Source organism: Salvelinus namaycush, chromosome 23, assembly GCF_016432855.1.
Source record: "Salvelinus namaycush isolate Seneca chromosome 23, SaNama_1.0, whole genome shotgun sequence".
In the NCBI taxonomy this organism is placed as follows: Eukaryota; Metazoa; Chordata; class Actinopteri; order Salmoniformes; family Salmonidae; genus Salvelinus; species Salvelinus namaycush.
In genome coordinates, this window is record NC_052329.1 from 34,441,339 (window position 1) to 34,461,210 (window position 19,872).

The 19,872-nt window shown below is 45.7% G+C and overlaps 1 protein-coding gene across 3 annotated transcripts in view; it reads right to left on the bottom strand.

Moving 5' to 3' along the window:
* rap1gap2a (RAP1 GTPase activating protein 2a) overlaps window positions 1–19,663 on the bottom strand; it is a 34,501-nt gene extending 14,838 nt beyond the window's left edge. For 2 of the 3 annotated variants that reach the window (XM_038961491.1, XM_038961493.1), the window contains exons 1-7: window positions 19,440–19,663; window positions 13,584–13,619; window positions 7,884–7,916; window positions 6,918–7,136; window positions 6,261–6,364; window positions 1,473–1,551; window positions 1,008–1,061 (exon numbers count right to left, since the gene is read on the bottom strand). In XM_038961491.1, the coding sequence (XP_038817419.1) occupies window positions 1,008–1,061; window positions 1,473–1,551; window positions 6,261–6,364; window positions 6,918–7,136; window positions 7,884–7,916; window positions 13,584–13,601 (507 nt within the window). In that variant the 5' untranslated portion in view covers window positions 13,602–13,619; window positions 19,440–19,663. Of the gene's footprint in view, window positions 1–1,007; window positions 1,062–1,472; window positions 1,552–6,260; window positions 6,365–6,917; window positions 7,137–7,883; window positions 7,917–13,583; window positions 13,620–15,947; window positions 16,077–19,439 lie in introns of those variants that run through there. The other variant, XM_038961492.1, reaches the window with a different exon arrangement.
* Between the last annotated feature and the right edge of the window lie 209 nt (window positions 19,664–19,872).

The window sequence follows — 19,872 nt, forward strand, 5'->3', positions numbered from 1 at the left end:
AGCTACCTGCCTAGTGCATAGTGCCAACTGTAAAGTTTGGTGGAGGAGGAATAATGGTCTGGGGCAAGTTTTTCATGGTTCAGGCTCCTCAATTCCAGTGAAGGGAAATATTAAGGTTACAGCGTACAATGACATTCTAGATGATTCTGTGCTTCCAACTTTGGCAACAGTTTGGCAAAGGCCCTTTCCTGTTCAGCATGAAAATGCCCGCATGCACAAAGCGAGGTCCGTACAGAAAGGGTTTGTCGAGATCGGTGTGGACGAACTTGACTGGCCTGCACATAGCCCTAACCTCAACCCCATCGAACACCTTTGGAATGAATTGGAATGCTGACTGCGAGCCAGGCATAATCGCCAAACATCAGTCCCCGACCTCACTAATGCTCTTGTGGCTGAATGGAACCAAGTCCTCGCAGCAATGTTCCAACATCTAGTGGAAAGCCTTGTTAGAAGAGTGGAGGTTGTTAAAGCAGCAGAGGGGGAACCAACTCAATATTAATGCCCATGATTTTGGAATGAGATGTGAAACATACTTTTGGTCATGTAGTGTATGCCTATCACGTCTGGGGAGGTCAGGGTTGTATTCAATAGGCACCAAACGGAAATAAACCGACTAAAACAGGGCGGGACTACTTGGACTTGTCCAATAAAAGTGCTAATTTCCATTTTACAGCTGTAAAAATTTTACGTTGCATGCTCTAATGAACATGACCCAGGACGACTGTGGGTTGATTGTGGCCATTTTGAAAGGCAGTCAGCTGAGACTAGTAAGGGACGGGAGTGGAGGAGAGGGGGAGCAGTCTGGGCAGACTGTCATAATAACAGATGAGTTCTACAGGACCCGGAGTAGAGGCACAACAAGCAGCTTCATCATCCAAATGACCTCTGAAGTGATGAACAGCTCCTGGATCAGATCTGTCTTTAGCACTGCCGACACCACATCAGTAAGAGAGAACAGAAGGGTCAGGCTGTATAGCTAACCAGAGGAAACTGTGGAGCAGACTCACTCTGGGGTACAGGACTGGGTTGAACTTCAGGCCAGTCACATCGTCGCAGAGAAGCTGAAACACAGACAAACATACAGATACAGATTCATTTGAAACCATAGTGACCATTTTAGGTTAAAGGGGCAATCTGGGATTGGTACATGCCTTTTTGGACTGTTCAATTAATTCTAATATATATAATGTATAAATGAATCATGAGCTTACTTCAACTGTCTTAACGCATCAGAACCCAAAAGCTTGTTTTACTTCATTGTTTGTAAACAATGTAATTGTGAACTAACATTGCATAGTTTCAACACATGGTTAAAACTATCATTTTGATCTCATTACATTTCTTCAGCCCCATCCCTCAGCTGTTTACCCACACTGTGGCGGGCTGGCCACATTGTTGATGCTTGAAACCCAGATCGCCACTTTACATTGAGTGCATGTTGCATTGGTGGTGCTTAGGTCAACACTCCTCACCTTGGCTATCTGGGGTACACTGGGAAGCTGGTTGAGGCCTGCCAGAGAGATCCTGTCATGGTGTGTCTTTGTCCTCGACCTGGGTGATGATTGCACAAAACCAGTATCAATAACCGCATCTTAAAGAAGGTAGGTTGTGTGCACATCGCAAATACATAATTCCTATTTCTACAGTGAAAGTTCTGGCTAGTGTAAAATAACTTCTATTTGGAAATAAATGTTCACATGGTACTGTAGGGTTAGTGTGACTATAACTATGGGTCCAGACCATGGCCCTACTGTATGTTATTATATGACTGAAGCTATCTGAACATGATGGAGGACCTCCTGGCCCTACTGTATTTACCTGAACATGATGGATGAACTCCTGGCCCTACTGTATTTACCTAAACATGATGGATGAACTCCTGGCCCTACTGTAGTTACCTGAACATGATGGAGGAACTCCTGGCCCTACTGTATTTACCTAAACATGATGGATGAACTCCTGGCCCTACTGTAGTTACCTGAACATGATGGAGGAACTCCTGGCCCTACTGTAGTTACCTGAACATGATGGAGGAACTCCTGGCCCTACTGTAGTTACCTGAACATGATGGAGGAACTCCTGGCCCTACTGTAGTTACCTGAACATGATGGAGGAACTCCTGGCCCTACTGTAGTTACCTAAACATGATGGATGAACTCCTGGCCCTACTGTATTTACCTGAACATGATGGAGGAACTCCTGGCCCTACTGTATTTACCTGAACATGATGGAGGAACTCCTGGCCCTACTGTAGTTACCTGAACATGATGGAGGAACTCCTGGCCCTACTGTATTTACCTGAACATGATGTATGAACTCCTGGCCCTACTGTATTTACCTGAACATGATGGATTAACCCCTGGCCCTACTGTAGTGACCTGAACATGATGGAGGAACCCCTGGCCCTACTGTATTTACCTGAACATGATGAAAGAACTCCTGGCCCTACTGTAGTTACCTGAACATGATGGAGGAACCCCTAGCCCTACTGTATTTACCTGAACATGATGGAGGAACTCCTGGCCCTACTGTAGTTACCTGAACATGATGGATGAACCCCTGGCCCTACTGTAGTTACCTGAACATGATGGATGAACTCCTGTCCCTACTGTAGTTACCTGAACATGATGGAGGAACTCCTGGCCCTACTGTAGTTACCTGAACATGATGGAGGAACTCCTGGCCCTACTGTAGTTACCTGAACATGATGGATGAACTTCTGGCCCTACTGTAGTTACCCGAGCATGATGGATGAACTTCTGGCCCTACTATAGTTACCTGAGCATGATGGATGAACTCCTGGCCCTATAGTAGTTACCTGAACATGATGGATGAACTTCTGGCCCTACAGTAGTTACCTGAGCATAATGGGTGAACTTATGGCACTACTGTAGTTACCTGAACATGATGGAGGAACTCCTGGCCCTACTGTAGTTACCTGAACATGATGGATGAACCCCTGGCCCTACTGTAGTTACCTGAACATGATGGATGAACCCCTGGCCCTACTGTAGTTACCTGAACATGATGGATGAACTCCTGGCCCTACTGTAGTGACCTGAACATGATGGATGAACTCCTGGCCCTACTGTAGTTACCTGAACATGATGGAGGAACTCCTGGCCCTACTGTAGTTACCTGAACATGATGGAGGAACTCCTGGCCCTACTGTAGTTACCTGAACATGATGGATGAACTTCTGGCCCTACTGTAGTTACCCGAGCATGATGGATGAACTTCTGGCCCTACTATAGTTACCTGAGCATGATGGAGGAACTCCTGGCCCTACTGTAGTTACCTGAACATGATGGATGAACCCCTGGCCCTACTGTAGTTACCTGAACATGATGGATGAACCCCTGGCCCTACTGTAGTTACCTGAACATGATGGATGAACTCCTGGCCCTACTGTAGTGACCTGAACATGATGGATGAACTCCTGGCCCTACTGTAGTTACCTGAACATGATGGAGGAACTCCTGGCCCTACTGTAGTTACCTGAACATGATGGAGGAACTCCTGGCCCTACTGTAGTTACCTGAACATGATGGATGAACTTCTGGCCCTACTGTAGTTACCCGAGCATGATGGATGAACTTCTGGCCCTACTATAGTTACCTGAGCATGATGGATGAACTCCTGGCCCTATAGTAGTTACCTGAACATAATGGGTGAACTTATGGCACTACTGTAGTTACCTGAACATGATGGATGAACTTCTGGCCCTACTGTAGTTACCTGTGCATGATGGATGAACTTCTGGCTATACTGTAGTTACCTGAACATGATGGATGAACTTCTGGCCCTACTGTAGTTACCTGAGCATGATGGATGAACTTATGGCCCTACTGTAGTTACCTGAACATGATGGAGGAACTTCTGGCCCTACTGTAATTACCTGAACATGATGGAGGAACTCCTGGCCCTACTGTAGTTACCTGAACATGATGGAGGAACTTCTGGCCCTACTGTAGTTACCTGAGCATGATGGATGAACTTCTGGCCCTACTGTAATTACCTGAACATGATGGATGAACTTCTGGCCCTATTGTATTTACCTGAACATGATGGAGGAACTCCTGGCCCTACTGTATTTACCTGAACATGATGGAGGAACTCCTGGCCCTACTATAGTTACCTGAACATGATGGAGGAACTTCTGGCCCTACTGTAGTTACCTGAACATGATGGATGAACTTCTGGCCCTACTATAGTTACCTGAGCATGATGGAGGAACTCCTGGCCCTATAGTAGTTACCTGAACATGATGGATGAACTCCTGGCCCTACTGTAGTTACCTGAACATGATGGAGGAACTTCTGGCCCTACTGTATTTACCTGAACATGATGGAGGAACTTCTGGCCCTACTGTAGTTACCTGAACATGATGGAGGAACTCCTGGCCCTACTGTAGTTACCTGAACATGATGGAGGAACTCCTGGCCCTACTGTAGTTACCTGAACATGATGGAGGAACTCCTGGCCCTACTGTAGTTACCTAAACATGATGGATGAACTCCTGGCCCTACTGTATTTACCTGAACATGATGGAGGAACTCCTGGCCCTACTGTATTTACCTGAACATGATGGAGGAACTCCTGGCCCTACTGTAGTTACCTGAACATGATGGAGGAACTCCTGGCCCTACTGTATTTACCTGAACATGATGTATGAACTCCTGGCCCTACTGTATTTACCTGAACATGATGGATTAACCCCTGGCCCTACTGTATTTACCTGAACATGATGGATGAACCCCTGCCCCTACTGTAGTGACCTGAACATGATGGAGGAACCCCTGGCCCTACTGTATTTACCTGAACATGATGAAAGAACTCCTGGCCCTACTGTAGTTACCTGAACATGATGGAGGAACCCCTAGCCCTACTGTATTTACCTGAACATGATGGAGGAACTCCTGGCCCTACTGTAGTTACCTGAACATGATGGATGAACCCCTGGCCCTACTGTAGTTACCTGAACATGATGGATGAACCCCTGGCCCTACTGTAGTTACCTGAACATGATGGAGGAACTCCTGGCCCTACTGTAGTGACCTGAACATGATGGATGAACTCCTGGCCCTACTGTAGTTACCTGAACATGATGGATGAACTCCTGGCCCTATAGTAGTTACCTGAACATGATGGATGAACTTCTGGCCCTACAGTAGTTACCTGAGCATAATGGGTGAACTTATGGCACTACTGTAGTTACCTGAACATGATGGAGGAACTTCTGGCACTACTGTAGTTACCTGAACATGATGGAGGAACTCCTGGCCCTACTGTAGTTACCTGAACATGATGGATGAACCCCTGGCCCTACTGTAGTTACCTGAACATGATGGATGAACCCCTGGCCCTACTGTAGTTACCTGAACATGATGGAGGAACTCCTGGCCCTACTGTAGTGACCTGAACATGATGGATGAACTCCTGGCCCTACTGTAGTTACCTGAACATGATGGAGGAACTCCTGGCCCTACTGTAGTTACCTGAACATGATGGAGGAACTCCTGGCCCTACTGTAGTTACCCGAGCATGATGGATGAACTTCTGGCCCTACTATAGTTACCTGAGCATGATGGATGAACTCCTGGCCCTATAGTAGTTACCTGAACATGATGGATGAACTTCTGGCCCTACAGTAGTTACCTGAGCATAATGGGTGAACTTCTGGCACTACTGTAGTTACCTGAACATGATGGATGAACTTCTGGCCCTACTGTAGTTACCTGAGCATGATGGATGAACTTCTGGCTATACTGTAGTTACCTGAGCATGATGGATGAACTTCTGGCCCTACTGTAATTACCTGAACATGATGGATGAACTTCTGGCCCTATTGTATTTACCTGAACATGATGGATGAACTTCTGGCCCTACTATAGTTACCTGAGCATGATGGAGGAACTCCTGGCCCCACTGTAGTTACCTGAACATGATGGATGAACTCCTGGCCCTACTGTAGTTACCTGAACATGATGGAGGAACTTCTGGCCCTACTGTATTTACCTGAACATGATGGAGGAACTTCTGGCCCTACTGTAGTTACCTGAGCATGATGGATGAACTTATGGCCCTACTGTAGTTACCTGAACATGATGGAGGAACTTCTGGCCCTACTGTAGTTACCTGAACATTATGGAGGAATTTCTGACCATACTGTAGTTACCTGAACATGATGGAGGAACTTCTAGCCCTACTGTAGTTACCTGAACATGATTCGGAGGAACTCCAGGCCCTAGTGTAGTTACCTGAGCATGATGCGGAGGAACTCCTGGCCCTCTGCCTCCTCGTGCTTCAGTGACATAATGAGGTTCCCCAGACTGCTGCCTGTGCAGTAGTAGTTCATATGCTCCTGAAGAAGAGAGAGAGAGAGGCAGAGTGATAGAAAGATATAGGGAGGGAGGGAGGGAGGGAGGGAGGGAGGGAGGGCGGGAGGGAGGGCGGGAGGGAGGGAGGGCGGGAGGGAGGGAGGGAGTGCAAGAGAGTCAGAGAGACAGCGAATCACTACACAGTATGATGAGACAGCTTAAAGAAGTTACACACCCTCAAATAAGGTTTTACACTCAATATTTCACAGATCTCCACATAATTTAAGTCAATTACACGTTCCTTTTCCAAACGACTGATTCTTAATTTGTTTGAGTCCTGAACTATTGAATATGCATATATATTTAAAACATGCTTAGTCATAATCCCAGAGCAGAATTAAGCCTGAAATAGGAAAAACACTGAATGGAGAAAGACTTAAAGAGAGATACACACCCTTACAGAGAACACACACACACACACACATCAACATAAACACACACACAGACACACAACACACACATGCAGGCGCAGACCCCCCTTCCTCCCCCACTCACACACTCACATTATTACTACAAGTCAAATAGGCCTTGACTCACCCTGCCCAGGAAGTGTTTGCGGTAGGCCCTGGCAGTGCTGTTACACTCCAGCCTGAAGCCGAACCCTCCCGCAGGGCTCATACTCCCTCCGTCATCCTCCTCACAGAAGCTGCTCTCCGAAGAGGTGGGGGTGCCTACAGGCGCCTCGGCATCCTCAATCCAGTAACCCCCAAACTGGGGCAGGATCACCTGCGGGTATGGGCTACCCTTCTCCAGAATCTAAGCCACACAGCCAAGGGGCAAGGGGTTTATGTACCAAAATATCACCATCCACAAGAATAGGGCCATATAAATAAATATTTGTTATTTTACCCCCCTTTTTCTCCCCAATTTTGTCATATCCAATTACGGTCTTGTCTCATCGCTGCATCGCCCCAAAGCGCTCGGGAGATGTGAAGGTCGAGTCATGCGTCCTCCGAAACATGACCCGCCAAACCACGTTCCTTAACACCTGTCCGCCTATCCCGGAAGCCAGCTGCAACAATGTGTCGGAGGAAACAGCGTTCAATTTACAACCGAAGTCAGCCTGCAGGCGCCCCCCCTGGCCAAACCCTCCCTTAACCCGGACGACACTGGGCCAATTGTGCGCCGACCTATGGGACTCCTGGTCACGGCTGGTTGTGACACAGCCTGGAATTGAACCCGGGTCTGTAGTGACGCCTCAAGCACCGCGATGCAGCACCTTAGAACACTGCCTAGAGCTTGGAACTTTGATCATAAATGTGCCTGTAAAAGTTCTTTGAGCCTTGTTTTACATTGACCAGCAGTATGTGCATGCGTGTGTGTGTGTGCATGCGTGCGTGCGTGCGTGCGTGCGTGCGTGCGTGCGTGCGTGCGTGCGTGCGTGCGTGCGTGCGTGCGTGTGCGCATACTGTATGCGTGCTTATGTGGGTTTGTGTTGTTCGTGCTTGTTTGTGCATAGTGTTTTGATCCAATTGATATGATCGTATCAGAGCGCTGACTCACGTCCTCTATCCGCGGGTATGGGATGTAGTCATCCTGTCAGACAGAGAGAGGAGAGACACACACAGATCATTAACCTTACAGGCTGGAATAACTACAGCCCTGTTCAAATACTTCAGAGAACGCCTATTTCCTTCCTCCCTTCCGTAAAGAAATCCCTGATCTGACAAGGTTGGGTAGGTGAATGCTATGAAATAGAACTATTGCTCACACCTATCAATTTGTGTAAGATCAGTGATTGCTTCAAGGAAGGGAGAAAGGCAGGTTGTGTTTGTAAAGAACTCAAACAGGGGCCTTGAACTACATTACAATGAGGTCAACATAGGCGGTCCGTCACTATAGCAAGCTTGAACACAGAAACTCAGGGTGAACATATATACAGTGACTTATTCCACAGAAGCAACTGATGTTCCAATGAGTGATGCAACACAATGAAACAAATGAATCAAACAGGCAAATGGAGGAGTCTAAACCTTCCGACAATCTCAGGGATACGAGTCTCAGGGTTGACTCTATGAGCCCCTGGGTTCATCATTAAGTCACTGGGGCTGGTTAGCAGTCAGCTGGTGTATGACCTTTAAACCTGCTGTGATGTGATGTTCACAGGGACGGACTGGGACTAGAAATAGACCTGTGTATTTCTATCACACTGCCCCATTTTGTCCCTCGAGGCCCATTTTTTTTTAAACTTGAGGCACCCATTATTATTATTACTTTAATTTTGCACAATTTTTTTTTTTTAGACAGATGGACTAAAGATGGACCAGCCCATCTAGCATTTGCCAGAATTGCCCTTTGGCCAGTCCATCCCTAGACGTTCACCATCGACTCCAATCGATCTCCATGCCTTTGTTTTTACACTGTATATAGTCCCAGGAGATTGAGGGGAATCACATTCATTATGCACAGCTCTTTGTTATTTTAAGTTAGCCTACGTTTTTTCCTGGTTGAGGGGACCTTAAGAGAGTGTTACAAGTCATTTAGAGAGTGGTGAAACCACTGCAGTGGCTGACAGGCTTAGCACGGAGGATGACCACCATCGCAATCAACTAAAGAAGGGATGGGAAAAAAACAAATAAAGGAATACATGAATGAAGGAATGGACAGAGGCGAGGTCAACGCATCATGACAGAGAAGCATGCCCAGCGGTGAGGTCCACAGACACTGATGTGTGTGTGTGTGTGTTTCTCAGACCTTGCTTCTCTGCGAGTGGGGCTTCATCTCCTCAGATTTAGGGACCTGGACAGGGTCACGCATGTGGACGGAGGGTCACAAGGGTAAAAAATATCATTCCTGGACTTACACAACTCCCAAATCCGTTACTGTACGTATAATACTGGACTGTACATTCTCTGAGTAAACATTTGATAGGTGGAACCCAGGGAAAATATTTGCTTGGTAAAAAGAAGTGTTTGCGTAATATATGCAGAGCCAAGCCGACATGACTAGTTGACACATCCTGAATTGCACAATTACCAATCTCCTGGAAAGACCTGTTGAGAAAGACTTCTGTGCATGTGGGAAGGCTCTGAAGCCTGAATCCTTACCACACACACAGATTCTCTCAAGTCTTTTACCAGACTTAATCATATCTCAATCATCCTTATCCCTACGTTTCATTATTGATTTCATTGGTAGACAAACACACTACTCTGTATATTGTACTATGTTTGTGGGAAGGCCATTAAGACCTGCCACACACACAGAATCTCACAAGTCATTTACTAGAATTAAACTGCATCCTTATCCCTACCTTCCATTATTGATTTCAGTGTTCAACGTACAGACTGGTCTGTCTATCTAAGCAGTGGTCAACGCACAGACTGGTCTGTCTATCTAAGCAGTGGTCAACGTACAGACTGGTCTGTCTATCTAAGCAGTGGTCAATGCACAGACTGGTCTGTCTATCTAAGCAGTGGTCAACGTACAGACTGGTCTGTCTATCTAAGCAGTGGTCAACGTACAGACTGGTCTGTCTATCTAAGCAGTGTTCAACGCACAGACTGGTCTGTCTATCTAAGCAGTGGTCAACGCACAGACTGGTCTGTCTATCTAAGCAGTGGTCAACGTACAGACTGGTCTGTCTATCTAAGCAGTGTTCAACGCACAGACTGGTCTGTCTATCTAAGCAGTGGTCAACGTACAGACTGGTCTGTCTATCTAAGCAGTGGTCAACGTACAGACTGGTCTGTCTATCTAAGCAGTGTTCAACGTACAGACTGGTCTGTCTATCTAAGCAGTGGTCAACGTACAGACTGGTCTGTCTATCTAAGCAGTGTTCAACGTACAGACTGGTCTGTCTATCTAAGCAGTGTTCAACGTACAGACTGGTCTGTCTATCTAAGCAGTGGTCAACGTACAGACTGGTCTGTCTATCTAAGCAGTGTTCAACGTACAGACTGGTCTGTCTATCTAAGCAGTGTTCAACGTACAGACTGGTCTGTCTATCTAAGCAGTGGTCAACGTACAGACTGGTCTGTCTATCTAAGCAGTGTTCAACGTACAGACTGGTCTGTCTATCTAAGCAGTGGTCAACGTACAGACTGGTCTGTCTATCTAAGCAGTGGTCAACGCACAGACTGGTCTGTCTATCTAAGCAGTGGTCAACGTACAGACTGGTCTGTCTATCTAAGCAGTGGTCAACGTACAGACTGGTCTGTCTATCTAAGCAGTGGTCAACGTACAGACTGGTCTGTCTATCTAAGCAGTGTTCAACGTACAGACTGGTCTGTCTACCTAAGCAGTGGTCAAAGTACAGACTGGTCTGTCTATCTAAGCAGTGTTCAACGTACAGACTGGTCTGTCTATCTAAGCAGTGGTCAACGTACAGACTGGTCTGTCTATCTAAGCAGTGGTCAACGTACAGACTGGTCTGTCTATCTAAGCAGTGTTCAACGTACAGACTGGTCTGTCTATCTAAGCAGTGGTCAACGTACAGACTGGTCTGTCTATCTAAGCAGTGGTCAACGTACAGACTGGTCTGTCTATCTAAGCAGTGGTCAACGTACAGACTGGTCTGTCTATCTAAGCAGTGTTCAACGTACAGACTGGTCTGTCTATCTAAGCAGTGGTCAACGTACAGACTGGTCTGTCTATCTAAGCAGTGGTCAACGTACAGACTGGTCTGTCTATCTAAGCAGTGGTCAACGTACAGACTGGTCTGTCTATCTAAGCAGTGGTCAACGTACAGACTGGTCTGTCTATCTAAGCAGTGGTCAACGTACAGACTGGTCTGTCTATCTAAGCAGTGGTCAACGTACAGACTGGTCTGTCTATCTAAGCAGTGGTCAACGCACAGACTGGTCTGTCTATCTAAGCAGTGGTCAACGTACAGACTGGTCTGTCTATCTAAGCAGTGGTCAACGTACAGACTGGTCTGTCTATCTAAGCAGTGGTCAACGTACAGACTGGTCTGTCTATCTAAGCAGTGGTCAACGTACAGACTGGTCTGTCTATCTAAGCAGTGGTCAACGCACAGACTGGTCTGTCTATCTAAGCAGTGGTCAACGTACAGACTGGTCTGTCTATCTAAGCAGTGGTCAACGTACAGACTGGTCTGTCTATCTAAGCAGTGGTCAACGTACAGACTGGTCTGTCTATCTAAGCAGTGGTCAACGCACAGACTGGTCTGTCTATCTAAGCAGTGGTCAACGCACAGACTGGTCTGTCTATCTAAGCAGTGGTCAACGTACAGACTGGTCTGTCTATCTAAGCAGTGGTCAACGTACAGACTGGTCTGTCTATCTAAGCAGTGGTCAACGTACAGACTGGTCTGTCTATCTAAGCAGTGGTCAACGTACAGACTGGTCTGTCTATCTAAGCAGTGGTCAACGTACAGACTGGTCTGTCTATCTAAGCAGTGGTCAACGTACAGACTGGTCTGTCTATCTAAGCAGTGGTCAACGTACAGACTGGTCTGTCTATCTAAGCAGTGGTCAACGTACAGACTGGTCTGTCTATCTAAGCAGTGTTCAACGTACAGACTGGTCTGTCTATCTAAGCAGTGGTCAACGTACAGACTGGTCTGTCTATCTAAGCAGTGGTCAACGCACAGACTGGTCTGTCTACCTAAGCAGTGGTCAACGTACAGACTGGTCTGTCTATCTAAGCAGTGTTCAACGCACAGACTGGTCTGTCTATCTAAGCAGTGGTCAACGTACAGACTGGTCTGTCTATCTAAGCAGTGTTCAACGTACAGACTGGTCTGTCTATCTAAGCAGTGGTCAACGCACAGACTGGTCTGTCTACCTAAGCAGTGGTCAACGTACAGACTGGTCTGTCTATCTAAGCAGTGGTCAACGCACAGACTGGTCTGTCTATCTAAGCAGTGGTCAACGCACAGACTGGTCTGTCTATCTAAGCAGTGGTCAACGCACAGACTGGTCTGTCTATCTAAGCAGTGGTCAACGCACAGACTGGTCTGTCTATCTAAGCAGTGGTCAACGCACAGACTGGTCTGTCTATCTAAGCAGTGGTCAACGCACAGACTGGTCTGTCTATCTAAGCAGTGGTCAACGCACAGACTGGTCTGTCTATCTATCTAAGCCAGGGCTGCCCAACACTCTTCCTGGAGATCTACTGTCCTGTAGGTTTTCAGTCCAACCCTAATTTAACATATCTGATTCAGCTGGTTAAGGTCTTGTTGAGCAGCTAATAAGTAGAACCCGGGGTGTTAAATTAGGGTTGGACTGAAAAGTCATAGAGCAGTAGATCTCCAGGAAGAGGGTTGGGCAGCCCTGATCTAAGCACTCCCTGCATGTGTTTGAATGGTCCTCATCCTCCAGTGATGCTTGCTGCCTGGTCCCAGATCTGTTTGTGCTGTATTGACAATGACCATAGGAGTTGGCAATACAGCAATAACAGATCAGGGACCAGGCTAGCTCAGAGAGACAGACAGTGGAGGGGATGGGGGAACCGCTATAGCTCAGTGGGGGACTACTTGTCAACACCGCTGGGTTAGATCAAAGCTAGGGGTCTGTCTTAATACATCCATCTTCGATCCCTCTGAGACGGGCTTTGTGATCAACCATTCCAGATAGAGGCCTTTCAACTGTTCGGCCATCGATTACTCTAGTCTAGTTAGTAGTGCAGGTCGATGTGGCGCTGTGGGGACAGAGAGGGGTCTGGTAAGGACTGGCTCAGAGGTGGCAGCGGGCCTGTGTGGCCTCTGTCCTCATTCCTCCTCGCCCACTTGTTATCATGCGCTATCGATCTCCTGTCCTCCTCCGCTCACTCTATCTCTTTCTTTCAAAAGCTCCCCCACTGTCCCCAAATTGGCGTGGCAGAGCTGCCACCACCACCCACCCTCTTCCTGCCCCCATCCTGCCTAAAACCCCAATCCCACAGAAGATCCCAGAACCCCATAGACACAGTGCAGCAGAACAGGTCAGAGAAATCAATGTTTTTTTAGAGGGTGCTCGTTAACTTGGTCTGGTTTGGCTCATTACTCAATCAGGACCAGAGATTGGACCCGGTGTTCTCGGCTCCTCAAATTAAGGGCGGCCCGCGTTCCCCCTCCAAACTCCCGTGGCTTAATAACGGACCCTTCTGCTCGTTAGGGGAGGACCCTTGATTAAAATCTCAGAAAGTGATGAACGTGTAGTGCTTTCATCACCACGTCCATGCCAGCAGCAGTGGGAACTTAGAGAGAAGAGAAGGAAGCAGAGAAGGAAGAGAAAGAGGAAGGAGAAGGAGGAGTCTTACCTGCATCCTTTCCAGCATGTCAAAGAACTCGGCAGACTGAAACAAACAGAGAAACAGAGTTGATTATTTTACTACAATGTCATACAGTTAGAATGAATGCAGTTCTAGCGTATCAAATTGTCCTGGACCAATGTGATCACTAGAAGTAGAGTGCACTGCATTTCCTAAATAAGCACTAAATTAATTAATGGAGGATATTTTCAATTAGGGTTTATTTGGTATAGGTTGAGGTATGGCTTTGTGATGTCCACAAAGCATAACACCAGTGTGAGATGGTTTAACCTCTACAGGATCGGTGGGTCTCCCGTAGGACGGTTGAGCTAACGTAGGCTTATGCGATTAGCATGAGGTTGTAAGTAACAAGAACATTTCCCAGGACATAGACATATCTGATATTGGCAGAAAGCTTAAATTATTGTTAATCTAACTGCACTGTCCAATTTACAGTAGCTATTACAGTGAAAGAATACCATGCTATTGTTTGAGGAGAGTGCACAGTTATGAACTTGAAAAGTGATTAATAAACCAATTAGGCACATTTGGGCAGTCTTGATACAAACTTTTGAACAGATATACAATGGTTAATTGGATCAGTCTAAAACTTTGCACATACACTGTTGCCATCTAGTGGCCAAAATCTAAATTGCGCCTAGATTCCTAAGTCATATATTGGCCTTTCTCTTGCATTTCAAAGATGGTACCAAAAAAACAAAAACAAACGTATGTTTTTTTCTTTGCATTATCTTTTACCAGATCTAATGTGTTATATTCTCCTACATTAATTTAACATTTCCACAAACTTCAAAGTGTTTCCGTTCAAGAATATAACAGAATATGCAAATCCTTGCTTCAGGTCCTGAGCTACAGGCAGTTAGATTTGGGTATGTCATTTAGGCGAAAATGGAAAAAAAGGGTCTGATCCTTTTTTAAGTGTGACCAAGGTTTTTTGGGGGGTATTTCTATGGACATGGAGAGAGGTCTGGTCACCGAGGCTACGTTCCAGGCTGACTACATTGAGAGGTACACGAGCTAAACACGTCATGTGATATAGAAATCTGATGCCTGACTGGGCAGTCTGCAATGTAGCCTTGAACGTGACCTGAAACTACTCAAACCCAGTAACTACAATTATCACACCGCGATCATCTCCAGCGAGCAGCATTTCCACCCTGGTTCCCAATAAGAGCTCATTGAACTGAGGCAGAACACATAAGGAAGGACAGTCCTACACCCTCTCACACCCATATGTACAGTATGTTATACAAACACAGATAACCAAGCCTACTCCACTTCCTCAAAACAGTCACTCCAGAAAAATAATGGGCTGCTGTTGGGCCTTCTTATTGACAGGATGATGGTAAAAAATGTAAAGAATGAAAGTACAGACAACTAAATATTGGTAATAAATGTAGTGCATTATCATTATTGTAATAATCATCAAACATTTCAAATAACTCATGTCAATATAGGGACCACTCTGAGCTCAATGAGAGTGGAGATCAGGAAGTAAAGTTGTAATAAACACATGATCCCATTATACTTAAAGTAGCTGTCTAAGATTTCTACGGAATATGACCTACTACTATGAAAATAGATTCCCTTCCCAAAAAGTGTTATTAAGTAGGCCCTATGTTAATAAGCAGCTTTTCTGTGTGACCCTGCTTTCCAAATTCACAAACAACACAATGGTCTGGGCAAATACCAGTCATTATAAATATTATAAATAAGCAAAGGAGGAGTCAAAAACATTATTTAGATAGAATATGAGATTTAAAAAAATGATTTAATAGGTGATGGAAAGAAAAACTCTACAGAGAAACAAAAAGGCCTTGAGAGTTGTTGATCGGAAGAAGATCCATCTTGCATTGAAACATTGTTTTATACAGTGTTGTCCTGGCCTTTTCGTGTCTTTATAATGAAGGACAGTCAATCAACAAACACATAGCTCTCTATGTGACAGTCAAAAGGCATACTCAGGAAATATGCTAAAAGCACAACGGATGAGGAACACAATCAACTACATTGTTTGAATCACAGGTTTCAAGGTTGGCAAGTAGAGAATGCAGACAAAGGCAGTCAAAACAAAATGCCCCTTTTCATACAGTGAGCCTAATGGCAGTTAAATGTACTTTTTATGTAATATTTTATGCAAACACTAATGACAAAGCTGAACTCAAATGCTTTGAAAGGTGTGGGCTTCAATGGATCACTGAAATGACTGATTCCCTATCTACACAAGTACTGATAACTCCATATCAACGCAGCCATTAAACCCACGGGATTACAGCAACATGTTATATCATAGTCGAGCACCGCCAGCAATACCACTAAAACCCACCAAGACCTGGAAAACCCATGTCTTACCTTGAGACATACAACCTAGTACTCTGAAAACCAGGAAAACCAGGGAAATTTTCCATTTCACAGCAGTAAAAACATCTCTTTACTTTAGCACCGGGATATCCAATCCACCTGAGCTCAGGTGAACATGCTAATCCCACAGCTGTCAGTGCAGTGGGAGTTATCATTTAGTTATACATTAACCTGCCACAGAGTCCTAAACCCACACAGCTAGTCCCACAGAGTCAACACAATGAGCCAGGCTCACACAGCCCTACAGATGGGCACTGTAACCTTGGTGATTCATCGTCGTCCCCCGTCTAAGGTGAGAGAACTACTGGGGGCCGTGGGGGGAGTCCTAGGGGTCAGATGGAGATCTATCAATCGGACACCAATCAGAGAGGAACCGTGTCGTGAGCGGAGCCTGGACCGGCTGAGAACCAAGAGATCGGGTCTGTCTGTCATCTACTGCCTCCAGAGTCTAGATGTAAAATACCCATCCATCTGTCTGTCTATCCTGCTCGCTCTCTCTCTCTCTGCTCTCTCTCTTTTCTCTCTCTCTTCTCTCTCTCTCTATATATATATATACAGTGCCTTTGGAAAGTATTCAGATCCCTTGCCTTTTTCACATTTTGTTACGTTAAAGCCTTATTCTAAAATGGATTAAATACATGTTTGTACTCATCAATCTACACACAATACCTCATAATGACAATGTTTTGTAAATGTATTAAACATAAGAAACAGAAATACCTTATTCACAGAAGTATTCAGACCCTTTGCTATGAGACTCGAAATTGAGGTCAGGTGCATCCTGTTTCCATTGATCATCCTTGAGATGTTTCTACAACTTGATTCGATTCCAATTGTGGTAAATTCAATTGATTGGACATGATTTAGAAAGGTCCCACAGTTGACAGTGTATGGCAGAGCAAAAATCAAACCATGAGGTCGAGGGAATAGAGCTCCGAGACCGGATTGTGTTGAGGCACAGATCTGGGGAAGGGTACCAAAAAATAAATTCTGCAGCATTGAAGGTCCCCAAGAACACAGTGGCCTCCATCATTCTTAAATGGAAGACGTTTGGAACCACCAAGACTCTTCCTAGAGTTGGCCACCCGGCCAAACTGAGCAATCGGGGGAGAAGGGCCTTGGTCAGTGAGGTGACCAATAACCCAATGGACACTCTGACAGAGCTCTAGAGTTCCTCTGTGGAGATGGGAGAACCTTCCAGAAGGACAACCATCTCTGCAGCACTCCACCAATCAGGCCTTTATGGTAGTGGCCAGATGGAAGCCACTCCTTAGTAAAACGCACATGACAGCCCGCTTGGAGTTTGCCAAAAGGCACCTAAAGACTCTCAGATCATGAGAAACAAGATTTTCTGGTCTGATGAAACCAAGATTGAACTCTTTGGCCTGATGTGCAAGTGTCACGTCTGGAGGAAACCTGGCACCATCCCTACGGTGAAGTATGGTGGTGGCAGCACCATGCTGTGGGGATGTTTTTCAGCTGCAGGGACTGGGAGACTAGTCAGGATCGAGGCAAAGATGAACGGAGCAAAGTAAAGAGAGATCCTTGATGAAAACCTGCTCCAGAGCGCTCAGGACTTCAGACTGAGGCGAAGGTTCACCTTCCAACAGGACAACGACCCTAAGCACACAGCCAAGTCAATGCAGGAGTGGTATCGGGACAAGTCTCTGAAGGTCCTTGAGTGGCCCAGCCAGAACCCAAACTTGAACCAGATCGAACATGTCTGGAGAGACCTGAAAATTGTTGTGCAGCAACGCTCCCCATCCAACCTGACATAGCTTTAGAGGATCTGCAGAGAATTGAAGAAACTCCCCAAATACAGGTGTACCAGGCTTGTAGCATCATACCCAAGAAGACTCAAGGCTGCAATCGCTGCCAAAGGTGCTTCAACAAAGTACTGAGTAAAGGGTCTGAATACTTATGTAAATGTGATATCATTTTTTTTTATATATCTGTAAACATTTCTAAAAACCTGTTTTTGCTTTGTCATTGTGACGTATTGTGTGTAGATTGACGAGAGGGAAAAAACAATTTAATACATTTTAGAAAAAGGCTGTAACGTAACAAAATGTGGAAAAAGTTAAGGGGTCTGAATACTTTCCCCAATGCACTATATATATATATATCTTCCCCTCTGTCTTGCTCTCTCTCTTTCTCTCTCTGCCCTTTACTGCCTGGCCCTCCACAGAGACTAAGCGGAGCTCAGCAACATCTCTCTCTCACTCTCTCTCTTATCTCCCGGGGAAACCTGCTGCGCCCTGCGCTGTCCACACCAAGATTAGAGGGAAGGACTGGCGCTGGGAGGATTCTAACACCACGGTCTCCAGGCGCTCAGCACGTAACCAATATTCACCCAGAGGCCACAGCACTATTGTTGCCTTTTGACTGTAACACCAGTGTTGCACTAGTGTATAATATATACCCTTATGTTATACTAGGGAAATTGGGTTTTCATAGCTAGGGCTGACAGTGAAGACTGGTGAAAAGCAGAATCACAACCTCTGCATCATCAAAACAGTTGCTTGGTGAGAAGGTGAGAAGTCCACAGATAGTCATTGTTATGTAAACACCAGCTGAAAGTACCAGCGGCCTGGCTTTGTCCCCAAGTGAGAGCAGGTCCACCAGAGCCATGGCCCAGTGAGACATGGGTTCGGGCCCGCGTAGTTGGAAACAGAAAAGTCTGAGCCTTTTGGGTAAAACACTGGGGTAAATCTTGAATGTACATGCGCCATTGACGTACCATTGAATACACTTGAAAGTAAAACCTGTCATACTAGCTCTTATTATCTGGTGGTAATTCAACTCTTATCGCATATAAGAAATATCGGCATTACTAAATCTCCTGCAGAGGCAATGTGTAACTCAACTACTAAACTATTGGAATTAACTGGACAGACAGTAAGCCATAATGTACAATAAAGTATGAGAGCTCTTCCTAATGATCCCTGATAACAGCTACAGTAAGTCATCATTAGCATTCTGTTAGCATTCCGCTAGCCTGGGTGGAGATAGAACCAGAACCACCGAGCTCCAGAGAGGCCAGTCTCCACTGCTCTCCTGCCTGCACAGCTGACTCCAACTCTGGGCACTGGGAGAAAAGCAGCAGGGGGCGGGTGGGGGTGGCGTGTTGTGGGCCTCTGACAGGGGTTCTCAGACTGTGTGTGTGTGTGTGTGTCAAATCCAATCAAATTGGATTGGTCGTGTACACAAATAGGCCGATATTATCGCAGGTGCAGCGAAGTGTTTACGTTTCTAGTTCCAACAGTGCAGTGTATATGCGTGCGTGCGTGCGTGGTGTGTGTCTTTTACCCTCAACAGCATAGACACACTTTCCCCCATTGCAAACACTCTTTCAATCACACTTTCTCTCAACCAAATGTACCAGTTGTCACCTCTTAACAAATGAAGCAGTTACACAGTACTAGAGTGCGCTGTCATCAAGGCTTCCTGTACCACAACACAACACTGCAATATTCACTTAACTCTTCTGGCTCCTCAGTCGGACTAGAACAAAAACTTCCACTGTTAATTCAACAAAAACAGCTCTCGCTCTCGCTTCCTTTTCTTTCACAACCTGGTCTTCAACGCCTTCATTTCCTTTATTTCTGCCTCCAACAACCCTTTCTTCAAACAAAACCTCCCTCGTCCTTCATTTTCTCCTCGGAGAATGTGAGAAATGAGTGCTCTCTGCTATGTTCAGCTTCCTCTTATGGCATTCAAAGCCACAAACAGGAAAGTCCTGTTGTTCATTGACTAAGTGGAACAGGTCCTGCCTGTGTGTTTACTCACATTTCATTTCATCCTCTTTCAACTCTTTTCATTTGAATCCTCTGGTTCAGGAAAAGGAACATTAACATTTTCAATAGGCTGTTTACACACTTTCTTTTTGTCTTAGAATAAGGAAGACTTGAGACTC